The 16569-nt window shown below is 52.3% G+C and overlaps 1 protein-coding gene across 1 annotated transcript in view; it reads right to left on the bottom strand.

Moving 5' to 3' along the window:
• The window catches only part of DOCK11 (dedicator of cytokinesis 11), a 119276-nt gene that overhangs the window by 34622 nt on the left and 68085 nt on the right, over positions 1-16569 (bottom strand). Inside the window, exons 30-34 of the mRNA XM_054169378.1 lie at positions 16212-16323; positions 11790-11968; positions 8615-8731; positions 7561-7636; positions 6403-6506 (exon numbers count right to left, since the gene is read on the bottom strand). Of these exons, the coding sequence (XP_054025353.1) occupies positions 6403-6506; positions 7561-7636; positions 8615-8731; positions 11790-11968; positions 16212-16323 (588 nt within the window). The remainder of the gene's footprint in view (positions 1-6402; positions 6507-7560; positions 7637-8614; positions 8732-11789; positions 11969-16211; positions 16324-16569) is intronic.

The following is a 16569-nucleotide window of genomic DNA, read 5'->3' as shown; positions in this document are numbered from 1 at the left end:
CAACCATCTAGGCCTTGCACACCTCCAGGGAGGGGCAGCCGCAGCCTCCCGGAGCAACCGGTGCCAGCGTCTCCCCACCCCCACTCCAAACAATTTTCCCTAATATCCACTCTGAACCTATCCTCCCCCAGCTTCAATCCATCCCCTCTTGTCCTACTCCAACAAGCCCTTGAAAAAAGTCCCTCCCCATGCTCTGACGTTGCTGCCTGTCCAGTGAAGAGCAGCCTGGAGATCCTGGACAAGTGGCTGAATATTCCTCTATGCCGAACAAGAAGGTGTCAGGGAAGAGGGTGATGGATGATGGGCAGAGGGTGATGAGTGATGGGAGAGGAGGATGGCTGATGGGCAGAGGATGATGGATGATGGGCAGAGGGCAATGGATGATGGGCAGAAGATGATGGGTGATGGGCAGAGGGCAATGGATGATGGGCAGAGGGTGATGGATGATGGGCAGAGGATGATGGATGATGGGCAGAGGGTGATGGGTGATGGGGAGAGGGTGATGAATGATGGGCAGAGGATGATGGGTGATGGGCAGAGGGTGATGGGTGATGGGGAGAGGATGATGGGTGATGGGGCGAGGGTGATGGATGATGGGCAGAGGATGATGGGTGATGGGCAGAGGGTGATGAGTGATGGGCAGAGGATGATGGATGATGGGCAGAGGGTGATGGGTGATGGGCAGAGGGTGATGGGTGATGAGCAGAGGGTGATGGGCGATGGGCAGAGGGTGACGGGCGATGGATGATGGGCAGAGGGTGATGAGTGATGGGAGAGGATGATGGATGATGGGCAGAGGGTGATGGATGATGGGCAGAGGGTGATGGATGATGGGCAGAGGATGACAGACGATGGATGATGGGCAGAGGGTGATGAGTGATGGGAGAGGATGATGAGTGATGGGGCGAGGGTGATGGATGATGGGCAGAGGGTGATGGGTGATGGATGATGGGCAGAGGGTGATGGATGATGGGCAGAGGATGATAGGTGATGAGTGATGTGCAGAGGATGATGGGTGATGGATGATGGGCAGAGGGTGATGGGTGATGGATGATGTGCAGAGGGTGATGGGCAATGGATGATGGGCAGAGGGTGATGGGTAATGGATGATGGGCAGAGGGTGATGGGTGATGGATGATGGGCAGAGGGTGATGGGTGATGTGCAGAGGGTGATGGATGATGGGCAGAGGATGATGGGTGATGGGCAGAGGATGATGGATGATGGGCAGAGGGTGATGGGTGATGAGTGATGTGCAGAGGATGATGGGTGATGGATGATGGGCAGAGGGTGGTGGGTGATGGATGATGGGCAGAGGGTGATGGATGATGGGCAGAGGGTGATGGGTGATGGGGAGAGGATGATGGATGATGGGCAGAGGGTGATGGATGATGGGCAGAGGGTGATGGGTGATGGGGAGAGGATGATGGATGATGGGCAGAGGGTGATGGGTGATGAGTGATGTGCAGAGGATGATGGGTGATGGATGATGGGCAGAGGGTGGTGGGTGATGGATGATGGGCAGAGGGTGATGGGTGATGGGGAGAGGATGATGGGTGATGGGGCGAGGGTGATGGATGATGGGCAGAGGATGATGGGTGATGGGCAGAGGGTGATGAGTGATGGGCAGAGGATGATGGATGATGGGCAGAGGGTGATGGGTGATGGGCAGAGGGTGATGGGTGATGAGCAGAGGGTGATGGGCGATGGGCAGAGAGTGACGGGCGATGGATGATGGGCAGAGGGTGATGAGTGATGGGAGAGGATGATGAGTGATGGGGAGAGGGTGATGGATGATGGGCAGAGGGTGATGGATGATGGGCAGAGGATGATGGATGATGGGCAGAGGGTGATGGATGATGGGCAGAGGGTGATGGGTGATGGGCAGAGGATGATGGGCGATGGATGATGGGCAGAGGGTGATGGGTAATGGATGATGGGCAGAGGGTGATGGGTGATGGATGATGGGCAGAGGGTGATGGGTGATGTGCAGAGGGTGATGGATGATGGGCAGAGGGTGATGGATGATGGGCAGAGGGTGATGGATGATGAGTGATGTGCAGAGGATGATGGGTGATGGATGATGGGCAGAGGGTGGTGGGTGATGGATGATGGGCAGAGGGTGATGGATGATGGGCAGAGGGTGGTGGGTGATGGGCAGAGGATGATGGATGATGGGCAGAGGGTGATGGGTGATGAGTGATGTGCAGAGGATGATGGGTGATGGATGATGGGCAGAGGGTGATGGGTGATGAGTGATGTGCAGAGGATGATGGGTGATGGATGATGGGCAGAGGGTGGTGGGTGATGGATGATGGGCAGAGGGTGATGGGTGATGGATGATGGGCAGAGGGTGATGGATGATGGGCAGAGGGTGATGGGTGATGAGTGATGTGCAGAGGATGATGGGTGATGGATGATGGGCAGAGGGTGGTGGGTGATGTGCAGAGGGTGATGGATGATGGGCAGAGGGTGATGGGTGATGGGCAGAGGGTGATGGATGATGGGCAGAGGATGATGGGTGATGGGCAGAGGATGATGGATGATGGGCAGAGGGTGATGGATGATGGGCAGAGGGTGATGAGTGATGGGAGAGGATGATGGATGATGGGCAGAGGGTGATGGATGATGGGCAGAGGATGACGGGCGATGGATGATGGGCAGAGGGTGATGAGTGATGGGAGAGGATGATGAGTGATGGGGAGAGGGTGATGGATGATGGGCAGAGGGTGATGGATGATGGGCAGAGGATGATGGATGATGGGCAGAGGGTGATGGATGATGGGCAGAGGGTGATGAGTGATGGGAGAGGATGATGAGTGATGGGGTGAGGGTGATGGATGATGGGCAGAGGGTGATGGGTGATGGGCAGAGGATGATGGATGATGGGCAGAGGATGATGGGTGATCCCCATCTGGAGAAGAGAAGGATCAGAGGCGACCTCATTGCCCTCTACAACTACCTGAAGGGTGGTTGTAGACAGGAGGGGGTTGGTCTCTTCTCCCAGGCAACCAGCACCAGAACAAGGGGACACAGTCTCAAGTTGTGTCAGGGGAGGTTTAGACTCGAGGTGAGGAAAAAGTTCTTCACTGAGCGAGTCATTCGTCATTGGGATGTGCTGCCCAGGGAGGTGGTGGAGTCGCCGTCCCTGGAGGTGTTCAAGGGGAGATTGGACGTGGCACTTGGTGCTATGATCTAGTTGTGAGGTCTGTTGGAACAGGTTGGACTTGATGATCCTTGGGGTCTCTTCCAACCTTAGTTACTGTGATACTGTGATACTGTGATACTGTGAGTGATGTGCAGAGGATGATGGGTGATGGATGATGGGCAGAGGGTGATGGGTGATGGATGATGTGCAGAGGGTGATGGATGATGGGCAGAGGATGATAGGTGATGAGTGATGTGCAGAGGATGATGGGTGATGGATGATGGGCAGAGGGTGATGGGTGATGGATGATGTGCAGAGGGTGATGGATGATGGGCAGAGGATGATAGGTGATGAGTGATGTGCAGAGGATGATGGGTGATGGATGATGGGCAGAGGGTGATGGGTGATGGATGATGTGCAGAGGGTGATGGGCAATGGATGATGGGCAGAGGGTGATGCCTTATCCATACAGATACATGACAGCTCTGGTCTCATTTCCCTCCTCTCTCTAGCTTCTAAGCTCCCAGGCATTTCTGAAGCCAGCTCCTGTGAAACAAGATGGGCAGATGGTGATGGGTGATGGATGATGAATGATGGATGATGGAGTTCATCATGTGCCAACGTTTACAGCAAGAATCTGACTTTCTGTTCCAGTCAACCCCAAATATCTGGGTGTAAAAAGCCAGGACATTCCAGATTAAGAACTTTCCCCCCTTGATTTTCTGAAGTGCCTCCTGCTTAGGCAAAGTGAAATGAACTCCTGCTGGTGAGTCAGTCTGTGTGGGAGAGGCTTGGGCATTTTGTGGTGGGAAACACAACTTGTGAAGCTTCACTTATTTAATGTTTTTTGTTCACCATAGCCATATCCTGCTACAAATGGACACAATTAAGCTCAAGGCAGGACATTCCCCTTAAAGCTGTGCCTCACATGTTTGGAGAGCAACCTACAGATACTATTTGTTGTTTATTTTAGGACAAGCTGTAGATGTGAGTCATCACAAAAGAGAGTTAAACATGCATTTGGAGCTGGAGATACAGTGCTACAGCCAGGAGCTTGCTGCTGACCATGCCAAACTTATCAAGTCAGCACACAACTCCAAGGGAACAGGCAACAAGTAGCATGTGCCTCTCTGCAGAGCAGCCTCGAGGCTTCTCAATACAGTACCTCAACACGAGAGAGATGTGGAGGTGCTGGAGCCAGGGCAGAGCAGGGCAAGGAAGCTGGGAAGGGCCTGGAGAAGGAATCTGATGGAGAGAGACTGAAGGAGCTGGGGATGGTCAGTGTGAAAGAGAGGAGGCTGAGGGCAGACCTCCTGGCTCTCTACAGCTCCCTGACAGGAGGTTGTGGAGAGGCTGCTGCTGGTCTCTGCTCACAGGTAATTAGTGACAGAACAAGAGGGAAGGGCCTCAAGCTGCAGCAGGGCAGGGTTAGACTGGACAGTAGGACAAATTTTTCCCATCAGGAGTGGTCAGGGGTTGGAATGTGCTGCCCAGGGAGGTGGTGGAGTCCCCAGGCCTGGCTGTGTTTCAAAGTGGTTTGGCTGTGGTGCTTGGGGCTATGGTTTAGGGGTGAGCCTTGCAGGGCAGGGTTCTAGGTGGATTTGGTGATCCTGAGAGTCTGTTCCAACCTGAATGTGTCTGTGATTCTGTGATTCTCCAGAGGCATTACTTGCACCTGACTTTGGGGATTCCCTAACAGGAAGCTCAATTCTAAGGGCACTGAAAAATGCACCTTCAAGGACACAGCAGAGGATGGGTGGCTGTGTGGGGAGAAGATAAACTGCAGGCCCCACCACTTTCTGCAGAGCCTGGCAGCAGAATTGAAGCCTGTGCTCAGAGCTTTGTGGAATATGAACAGCTGAGAGTCAAGTGTTTGGCTCCACTTGGGTCTTGCAGCTTTGTGCTTCATGTGGGAGAGCTTCAAAGGCCCCACCTCTGCTGAGCATGTCAGGACAGAGCCAGCAGGAACCCAGATAATCTTTTGCTTATTTTAAGGGCCAAAGTTTTTAGAGATGCATTGAGTGACTCACACCAACCCAAGACATCTGGAAAGTGCCTTGAGGAAAATCAAGGGCTGGTTTGCACAAAGCCCTCATTTCCATGGGTGCCATCTGCCAACCAGCAGAGGACAGCCTGCCTGAGGAGGGGGCTGTGAGCTGTGACTGTTGTCACCTTCTGCAAGATTGGAGCTGCTTTTCCTAAAAGTATGTCACCTGCTCAAAACTGGACACGAGCTGGGACACAGGAGGTCTCATGTAAATGTAAGGAAAAAATTCTTCCCTGTGAGGGTGATGGAGCCCTGGAGCAGGCTGCCCAGAGAGGTTGTGAAGTCTCCTTCTCTGAAGGCATTCCAAACCGACCTGCACACGTTCTTGGGTGCCCCTGCTCCTGCAGAGGGTTGAACTAGGTGATCTCTGGAGCTGCCTTCCAGCCCCCACCACTCTGTGATTCTCTTCAGTCAGTGGTCACAGGCAATCACCTCAGCAGTGCTTTGCCTCCCAGCCACGTGTGGAAAGCAGCTTCCAGCAGTGTGCACTGGGCACTGGCCAGGCTGAGCCCCATCTGTGCACAGGGAGCACATCTGAGTACAGACAGAAGCTCCATGGCAGCAGAGGTTTCCCCCGTGGATTTTCACTTTGCTAAGTGATCTGTCAGCAGGGCCATGTGTAGCTCAGAGATGTCTGAAGAATGAAAGCAAACCAGGCTCCTGAGTCTGCCCCCCTCTGCTGCAGAGCAATCTGCTTCGATCACAGGATCACAGGACCACAGGGTGTTAGGTGTTGGAAGGGACCTCCAAAGATCATCGACTCCAAGCCCTCTGCCAGAGCAGGACCATACAATCCAGCACAGGTCACACAGGAACACATCCAGATGGGGCTGGAAAGTCTCCAGAGCAGGAGACTCCACAACCTCTCTGGGCAGCCTGCTCCAGGGCTCTGTGACTCTCACAGTGAAGAAGTTCTTCCTCTTGTTGAGGTGAACCTCCTGTGCTGGAGTTAATATCCACTGCCCCTTGGCCTATCCCAGGGTGCAGCTGAGCAGAGCCTGTCCCTGTCCCCTCCCTCTTGACCCCCAGCCCTCAGATATTTATAGACATTTAGTAAATCCCCTCTCAGTCTTCTCTTCTCTAACCAGAGAGAGTGAGAAGCTGGCTCTGAGACTGCAACCACAGGGAACTCCTTTTCCCTCCCCCTTATGAAGCACAGCCCAGAGCCTGGTGCAGTGGCCACTGCTGTTGCTAACCTGGAAGCCTTACATTTTCACTGTGATCCGGGGAGCTGGTTGCCCCTTCTGAGTTCAGGGATCCTTTAGAGTCCTCTCTTTTCATTGCATGGCCATTTGAAAGGGCTGCTCCACAGGCTGGGGAAAAAAAAAGCCAAACCCTGCAGTTAACCCCTTGGCAGCAGCACTTCTGAGCTCAACATGGACAGGGAGCACTGGTTACAGCTCAGAGCCTACAGCACAGAGCTTGGGCAGCGCCTCATGTCGAATGCTGGTTGATCTGGAAAGGACAGGTGGGTTGATATCACATCTATGACAAAGCATTTAAACTCTGGGAGGTCTTTTGACAGATGACAGCAACCCCATGCAGAGCTACAGGCTGGGGTCAGAGTGGCTGGAGAGCAGTCAGGCTGAGAGGGACCTGGGGGTGCTGGTCGACGGTAGACTGAACATGAGCCTGCAGTGTGCCCAGGCAGCTAAGAGGGCCAATGGCATCCTGGCCTGCATCAGGAACAGTGTGGCCAGCAGGAGCAGGGAGGTCATTCTGCCCCTGTACACTGCACTGGTTAGGCCACACCTTGAGTCCTGTGTCCAGTTCTGGGCCCCTCAGTTTAGGAAGGAGGTTGACTTGCTGGAACGAGTCCAGAGAAGAGCAACAAAGTTGGTGAGGGGTTTGGAACATAAGCCCTACGAGGAGAGGCTGAGGGAGCTGGGGTTGCTTAGCCTGGAGAAGAGGAGACTCAGGGGTGACCTTATTACTCTCTACAACTACCTGAAGGGAGGTTGTAGACAGACGGATGTTGGTCTCTTCTCCCAGGCAAGCAGTACCAGAACAAGAGGACACAGTCTCAGGCTGCGCCAGGGGAGATACAGGCTGGATGTTAGAAAAAAGTTCTATACAGAAAGAGTGATTGCACATTGGAATGGGCTGCCTGGGGAGGTGGTGGAGTCGCCATCACTGGAGGTTTTTAGGAGAAGACTTGACAGGGTGCTTGGTGCTGTGGGTTAGTTGCTTGGGCGGAGTTGGATTGGTTGATGGGTTGGACGTGATGATCTTGAAGGTCTCTTCCAACCTGGTTTATTCTATGTATTCTATGTATTCTATGTATTCTATTCTATGACTACTTCAGGTTTTGAGTACTGGGTTTGGGGACTGGTAATAGGTTACGCACTAAAGAAATAACTACTTTACCTGAATCTTTGTCTGCCAGCAGGCTGGATCTGTTTGAAGGGGATGCAAAACTGCATACAAAGTCATCTCTGGATGCCTGGAAAGCAATGAAAGGGTTTTGTGACCAATGGAAGTTAACACCTACGCTCCTAAGGAAGAGAATAATTACATAAATGAATAAATAAAGGCAAATTGGAACAGCTTTTAAAACACAGATGAAAAAAATGTGGGTTTTTTCCCCTTACTTCTGCAACAAGGAGACAAATTCCTTGGGGAGGACCACAGAGAATATCAGGCTATACTACAGTAAGTTACAGCAGGTTTTCCCCTTTTGGTTTTCATCATAGAATGGCCTGGTTGGAAATCACCTTAAGATGATTGACTCCAACCCTAACCGAACATCTCCCTGCACACAGCTGTCAGACAACATCCCTAAGCAGCACATCCAAACGGCTTTTGAACACCCCCAGGGCCGGGGGTGACTCCACCTCCCTGGGTAGCAATCGTTTCAGCTGAAGTTGGGAGTTACTCTTCTCCACTCTTTTCTTCTCTGTTTGTTTCAGTGGAGGTTGTTTTGCCCTGCAGAAGGAGGACAGTTTGCCGTGCAAGGCTCAGCCTGCCTGGAAATCACCCACAGCCTGCAGGCGGATGGGCAACTCCCTTCAGCTGCCGAACACCGGTGCTGAGTCCTGTTGCAGCTCATTGCACTTGGAGGGACTTAACCTCATCCCACAGCACTAGGGATGCGGTAAAGACATGCTAAGCGTTAAAGGAATGTTCAATGGCAGGGAGAAAGCAGGGCAGAGCCGTTGGGAGGCGTCCCTGCCCGGGGCAGGCAGGTGGGAGCTGGAGGGGTTTTGAGGTCCTTTCCAAGCCTGACAATTCTGTGCCCCCGGCGCCGCTCCCGGAGCAGAGCCACAGGAAAACCAAACCAAAAGAAACAAACCCACCACGGGTCTGTGGGGCAAAGAAAACCACACTTCTTTCTAAAGCTGAGCCTGGCTGCAGCCAGGGGAGGCTGCACACAGGAAGTCTGAGGGAGCAGGGCAAAGAAGCCTGGCTGGGCTGTACTCACAGGGCTGGAGGCAGCAGAACAGGAGTAGAGGGCCTCACGGCTGGCCACTCGCTGCAGGTTCTCCAGGAGCAGCCCAAACAGGGGCAGGTAGAGCTGGGCAATCTTTGCCTGCTGGTTCTGAAAAGACACAGGGGAAGATGCAGGGAAGGGCTCAAGCTTCCAAGAGAGCAAAAAAGGGAAAGTCTTGAGACAGAAAACACACACACAAACACACAGACACACAGAGACACACAGACACACAGACACACAGCCACACACACAGCCACACAGACACACAGAGACACACACAGACACAGAGACACACACAGAGACACACACAGACACAGACACACACACAGAGACACACAGAGACACACAGAGACACACACAGAGACACACAGAGACACACACAGAGACACAGACACACACAGACACACACACAGACACACACACAGACACACACAGACACACACACAGACACACAGACACACACAGAGACACACAGAGACACACACAGAGACACACACAGAGACACACACAGACACACACAGACACACACAGACACACACACAGACACACACAGACACACACACAGACACACACAGACACACACAGAGACACACACAGACACACACACAGACACACACAGACACACACAGAGACACACACAGAGACACACACAGACACACAGACACACACAGACACACACACAGACACACACACACACACAGACACACAGACACAGACACACACAGACACACACAGACACACACAGACACACACACAGAGACACAGATGCTGTATGCAGAATGCAAAGAGAGTTTTTTCTAGAATGGGTTGGGCTGGAAGGGACCTCAAAGCTCATCCAGCTCCAAGCCCCTGCCATGGGCAGGGACCCCTCCCACCAGCACAGGCTGCTCAGGGCCTCATCCAGCCTGGCCCTGAACACCTCCAGGCAGGAGGCAGCCACAGCCTCCCTGGGCAGCCTGTGCCAGAGTCTCCCCAGCCTCACTCTCAACAATTCCTTCCTCATCTCCAGGCTCAGTCTCCCCTCTCCCAGCTCAAAGCCATTGTTCCTCAGCCTGGCACTCCCAGCCCTTGTCACAAGTCCCTCCCCAGCTCTCCTGGAGCCCTGCAGGTCCTGGAAGCTGCTCTGAGGTCTGCCTGGAGCCTTCTCTTCTGCAGGCTGAACAGCCCCAACTCTCCCAGCCTGGCCCCACAGGGGAGGTTCTGCAACCCTCTGATTATCTCAGTGGTCTTCCCTGGACCCTCTCCAGCAGTTCCATGTCCTTTTTGTGCTGGAAGCCCAGGTAAGATCTCACCAGAGCAGCAGGGGCAGAATACCCTCCCTCACCCTGCTAGTCACAAGACATCATTTGGGTTGGTTTCTAACCTCCACTTCTAGAGCTGCCAGATAGGTGTTACCCTTCCAGCAACATACTTGGGGCACTCAGGGATTTTAAGGGCTGAATACCATCCACAGTCTGGCAGGATGTGTGACAAACTAAATCCCAGATTTCCTAACTCTTTTCCTGGGCACTTCACTCCCTCAGTGTCAACTGTGCTACCCCCAGGAGTACTGAACCAAAAGCACTTGCTCCTCGCCTGGTGCTGACTGTAGCTTCCACTCAGGAGTTGTCCACAACAACTGATCCTACTTAAACCAGTTCATAGGAACAGATTAATTTGGATGAAGTGATACAGACCAAAAGTGCTCTGGCTGAGGTTTTCTAAATGCAGAGCTCTTTCCCAGCCAATTGTTTTTGTTTGTTAATAACTCAATGACTGTTCTGGGCTTGATGGAATGGTTAAACAACTAACTGAAGGTAAGGCTTGCAAGCCTGGGTGATGCATTTTGATTGATAAAAGAATCCAATGGATTGTTTGGTTTTTTCTCATCTGATTCATCATGACAAAAGATAAAAGAAATCTGGAAAAGATCCTTGTGTTGAGAAAACCCTCTCTGAGCTGCTGATGGGGCCAGGGTTTCCTTGCTGGAGCAGGCCTGCAGCTACAGAGCTTGCCATGCTCAAGCTGGCCTGCCTGGGATGTGATTGGGTTTTTTGCTGAGCATCCTACCCTGGCTCCAGGCACTTTCCTGGTCATGCAGCCTGGAGCACAACACAGGTACCAAAAAACCAAAAAGCCAGTGGGACAATTTAATGCAGAAAGAGCTGCCCCTGAGCCACTCCTGGCAGAGATCTGGTGATTCCCTCCTGAAATATCAGCTACCATGGGCTGCATTTTGTTTCCAGGCCATGCAGAGCAATGCAAGCCCACCTCCCACTCAGCCCTTGCAAACAGACAGAGAAGGGAGAGGAGAGGAGCTGGCTCTAGCTCCATGCAGAGTGCAGGAGCTCCAGGCACAATCAAGTCACCTCTCCCACCATTCATGAATCAGAGAATTGTCAGGGTTGGAAGGGACCTCAAGGATCCTCTTGTTCCAACCCCCTTGCCATGGGCAGGGACACCTCACACTACATCAAGTTGCTCACAGCCACCTCCAGCCTGGCCTTAAAAACTTCTAGGGATCCCAGCAGGCTGCCCACATTCCCAAAACCCCTCAGGAATGCAATTTGAGGAGCTAAACTTGAACAGAGGCTTGTCTTCAGTCTAGCTCAAGGACAGGTGGTGTCTGCAGAGGCAGCTGGGCACTTTCAAGGACATGTAGAGCAGCAGGAAAGAAACTAAACCCATCTTCAGGCTCCATCAGCAGTGCCACCTGCTGAGCCTCTGACCTGAGAGCTGAAAGCTACCCAGCAGAAATCCAGCACTTCCTGACAGTCCCCAGCCCCTCTCCTCTGATTCACTAAGCAGTAAAACACAGCTGGCTTGGAACAGAGACCAGCCCCATTTCCTAATTAGAGTACATTAGGGCAGGCTGCTAATTTAAGCCCAAGCCCAGCAGAACATTGACCTTGCTTCGCTTTGTGGAACAGCCTCTTGGCTAAGGCCACTCTCAACCTCCTTAACGGCTCAGGGCTTTTGTTATCTAAATACTCAGCATGCAGGAGAGTGCTGCAGTTCTCTGCCTGCCTTCTTTGTGTTCCTGGATCATTTTTCAGAGCCATAATTATCAGTTACTTACCTCAGATCCCTCTGAGTTAATGAGAAAACCCTTGGTGCACCCTACAAGATCTAAAGCTCTGCCCTGTGTTTCTTTACAGAAGCCAACAGCCAACCCAGTGTGCCTGACCTTGTGCTGGTATCTGTTGTCAAAGGCATGCTTTATCAGGAGGTTCTTCAAGACTGAGATGGCTGTGTATCTGATATCATAGCTGTCCTGCAAGGCAACAGAGGCTTCCCTGAGAAGCAGCCCCACCAGGAAGTGATGTCTGCAATACTCATCGGTTAAACTGTATTCAAGAGTCGTGTCTGAAAGAGAGAGCAGGAGAGTGGTTAAGGGAACTGTTCTGAGCATCAACTCCATCCAGCAGGAATCACAGAATCATTAAAGTTGGAAAAGACCTCCAAGATCATAGCATCATAGCATCACAGAATTGTCAGGGTTGGAAGGGACCCCAAGGCTCAGCCAGTCCCAACCCCCCTGCCATGGGCAGGGACACCTCACACCACAGCAGGCTGCTCACAGCCACCTCCAGCCTGGCTGCAAACACCTCCAGGCAGGAGGCTTCCACCACCTCCCTGGGCAACCTGTGCCAGGCTCTCACCACCCTCATGGGCAACAACTTCTTCCAAACATCCAATCTGAATCTCCCCACTTCTAGTTGTGCTCCATCCCTGACACTCTCAAAAGTCCCTCCCCAGCTTTCTTGCAGCCCCCTGCAGATCCTGGAAGGCTACAATGAGGTCTTCTTGCAGCCACCTTCTCTCCAGCCTGCACAACCCCAACTCTCTCAGTCTGTTTCCACAGCAGAGCAGCTCCAGCTCTCTGATCACCTTCACGGCCCTTCTCTGGACACCTTCCAGCACCTGCAGATCCTTCTTGTAATCAGAAAGGTTTGGGTTGGAAGGGACCTCCAAAAGTCATTTAGTGCAACCCCCCTGCAGGCAGCAGGGACATCCTCCACTGGAGCTGGCTGCCCAGACCCCAGTCCAGCCTCACCTGGAATATCTCCAGGGATTGGAGCCTCAACCACCTCCCTGGGCAACCTGTTGCAGTGTTCCAGCAGCCTCCTGCTGCAGAACTTGTTCCTCATGTCCAATGTAAATCTATTCTTCTCTCATTTCAAACCACTGACCCTCATCCTGTCTTCAAGTCCTGTCTTCTCCCCAACACCTCCACGACCACCAGACCATGTCCCAAAGTGCCACATCGTTTTTTGAACACCTCCATTAAGCCTGCTGACTTCATGGCTAACATCTAAGTCAGTTTCTTTTGCATGTTTTTTTCTGTCCAAGTAAAGCTTCCTCCAAAATAACTCTGTGTTTGTGCATGTTGGGTTGATGGTTGGACCGGATGACCTTAGGGGTCTTTTCCAACCTCAATGATTCATAGAATCATAGAACTGTTTCAGTTGGAAAAGACCTCCAAGATCATCCGGTCCAACCACCAACCCAACACCAGCATGGCCACTGAAGCATGTCCCAGAGTGCCATGTCTCCAGGGCACAATGGCCATGTAAGGCACAGCAGTCTATGAGTGTGGTTGATCACTCTCCTACAGTGCACTGGGTTTAAGTTGTGCCAGGGGTGGTTTAGCTTGGACATTAGGAATAATGTCTTTATTGAGAGAGTGGTCAGGCAAGGGCACAGGCTGCCCAGGGAAGTGGTGCAGTCACCATCCCTGGAGGTGTTCAAGAAATGTGTAGCTGTGGTGCTTCAGGATATAATTTAGTGGTCATGGCAGTTGGTTTATAGTTGGACTTCATGACCCAACCCCTGCCATTCTGTGAGTCTGTGACTGGAGAGACAGGGCAGGGGTCCAGGCAGCTGCTTGCCAGGGTCTGTGAGACTCCCTTAGCTTCCCACAGGCAGATAGTGAACATAGCTCCCTAAAAGCTGCCCCAGGAGAAAGGCAGCTCAATACCTAATCACTTTGGTGAACTTGTATGGAGGTGGCTGAGGCCCCATCCCTGGAGATATTCAAGGTGAGGCTCCACAGGGCTCTGGGTAAGCACAGCTAGTTGAGGATGTCCCTGCTGACTGCAGAGGGGCTTGCAATGAATGACCTTTGGAGGTCCCTTCCAACCCAAACCATTCTATGATTCTATGATCCTAGGTGGATTCAGGCCAGATCATGTAGACCAGGCTGTGTACTGTGAGCAAAGGAGCAGCTGCTACGAGGGCAGGGTGGCATCTCCACCGAGTGCCTGGATCCTGCAGCAGAGCAATGACAGAGACACAGATTCTGTGCAGGATGTGTGGTGCACTCGGGCTGCCATGACTGACCTTGCCCTGACATCCTTATCTCTGTCAGGCACCCCATAACCACAGCCATGACAGGTGCCATTTGCCTTTGATAACCCCGGGGGTGGGTGTTCTTCCCCAGGAAGGCACAAATGCTGTGTGCTTAGCTCAGGCTTTTTGATGCTCTGAAAACCCCACAGGTGTGAAGGTTTTCCTGTGGTGAGGCAGAGTGCAGAACACACAGCTCTGAAACTCCTAGCTAAAGTTTTCCAAGGGCTCTGTGGGGCTGCAAGAGATGCTTTCAGGTTAGTTGATTCATAAGTAGTACTTAGTGGTTGGCAAAAGTCTGATTCAGAGGAAAGGGAAAGCAATGTGGAGCATTATCTAGCTTTCATTGTTAGTCATGCCAGCCCAAGTGTCACATACCATGGGCCTCATTACCTGGATCACAGCATCACAGAGCATTAGAGGTTGGAAGGCACCTCCTAAGAGATGCCAGAGCAGCATCACCCAGGGGAGTTTGGCACAGGAACTCATCCAGGTGGGGCTGGAAAGTCTCCAGAGCAGGAGACTCCACAACCTCTCTGGGCAGCCTGCTCCAGGGCTCAGCACCCTCACACCAAAGAAGTTTTTCCTCATGTTGAGCTGAAACCTTCTCTGTTCCAGTTTGTATCCACTGGTCCTTGGCTTATTACTGCCCCACCCACAAGAGCTTGGCCCCCTCCACTTGCCCCCCAGCCCTCAGCTATTGAGAGACATTGATCAGATCCCTCTCAGCCTTCTCCTCTCCAGACTCAACAGCCCCAGGGCTCTCAGTCTCTCTTCACAGGGCAGAGGCTCAAGTCCCCTAAGCATCCTCCTGGCTCTCTCTTGGACTCTCTCCAGCAGGTCTCTGCCTCTCTTGAACAGGGGAGCCCAGCACCGGACCCAGGATTGCAGCTGTGGTCTCAGCAGGGCAGAGCAGAGGGGAAGAACCTCCCCAGCCCTGCTGGCCACACTTCTCTTGATGCTCTCCAGATGCCCTTGGGAGCTGTCCACCAGCACTCCAAGGTCTTTCTACATGGAGCTGCTTTAGAATAGAATAGAATAGAATAGAATAGAATAGAATAGAATAGAATAGAATATCATAGAATATCATAGAATATCATAGAATAGAATAGACCAGGTTGAAAGAGACCTTCAAGATCATCAAGTCCAATCTATCACCCAACACCACCTAATCAACTAACCCATGGCACCAAGCACCCCATCAAGTCTCCTCCTGAACACCTCCAGGGATGGTGACTCCACCACCTCCCTGGGCAACACATTCCAATGGGCAATCACTCTCTCTGTGTACAACTTCTTCCTAACCTCCAGCCCAAACCTCCCCTGGCACAGCTTGAGACTGTGTGCTCTTGTTCTGGTGCTGGGTGCCTGGGAGAAGAGACCAACCCCCACCTGGCTACAACCTCCATTCAGGTAGTTGTAGAGAGCAAGAAGGTCTCCCCTGAGCCTCCTCTTCTGCAGGCTAAGCAACCCCAGCTCCCTCAGCCTCTCCTCACAGGGCTGTGCTCCAGACCCCTCCCCAGCTTTGTTGCCCTTCTCTGGACACCTTCCAGCAGCTCAACCTCTTTCCTGACCTGAGGGGCCCAGAACTGGACACAGGACTCAAGGTGTGGCCTAACCAGTGCAGTGTACAGGGGCAGAATGACCTCCCTGCTCCTGGTGGCCACACTGTTCCTGATGCAGGCCAGGATGCCATTGGTCCTCTTGGCTTCCTGGGCACACTGCAGGCTCATGTTCAGCCTACTATCACCCAGTACCCCCAGGTCCTCTCTGCCTGTCTGCTCTCAGCCACTCTGACCCCAGCCTGTAGCACTGCCTGGGGTTGCTGTGGCCAATGTGCAGAACCCGGCACTTGGATGTGTTCAATCTCCTGCCCTTGGCCTCTGCCCATCTGCCCAGCCTGTCCAGGTCCCTCTGCAGAGCCTCTCTACCCTCCTCCTGCCCCAGCTTTTTTCCCATTGGGGAAAAAAGAATCTGTCTCGTGGTTTATTCTGGTTGGGGGTGGGGGGTTGGCAGGTTGTTTTATGTATCCTGTCTATATATTAGGTGTTAGGGATTTATGTATTCTGCATTTTCCTGTGTAGTTTTGACTATAATTCTGTATTTCTTTCCAGTTCAATGAGAACCTCTTCATTTTACTTCCTTTGGAGAGCAAAATCATTTCTGTCTGCTCTTTAAACTAAGACAGACACCAAACCAGACTCATCTGGCCCGAAGCCATGAAGACTAATAGACCACAAGTGCCTTGAAAAGGACATACCTTGAACTCTCTGCAGCTTGGGTTTGGCAAAGGTCATTGGTAAGTTCAGAGGAATGTAGTGCTCATGATTGCAGATGGTTTGAAGAAATTCAAACTTGTACTCAACCAGCAGCTGTGGTTAGAAAGGAAACCAAACAAAGAAGACAAACAGAAATTGTGTTTACAGTTTGACTCGTTGGCTTCCAGTTCCTTGTGCAAGGACTGGGGAATCAGAACAGCATTTGGGGTAACTCAGTAATCCTCAGCAAAGCTTTGTGTTGTTCCCCACAAGGGTCAGTGTCAGAGGCTGTCACTGGGGACTTCTTCACCTTTTTCATCCAGACTATTAACCAATCTCTCCTTTAGTTCTGATTCTTTC

Source organism: Dryobates pubescens, chromosome 18 (genome assembly GCF_014839835.1).
Source record: "Dryobates pubescens isolate bDryPub1 chromosome 18, bDryPub1.pri, whole genome shotgun sequence".
NCBI lineage: Eukaryota > Metazoa > Chordata > Aves > Piciformes > Picidae > Dryobates > Dryobates pubescens.
This window is presented reverse-complemented; position numbering and strand designations above follow the sequence as displayed.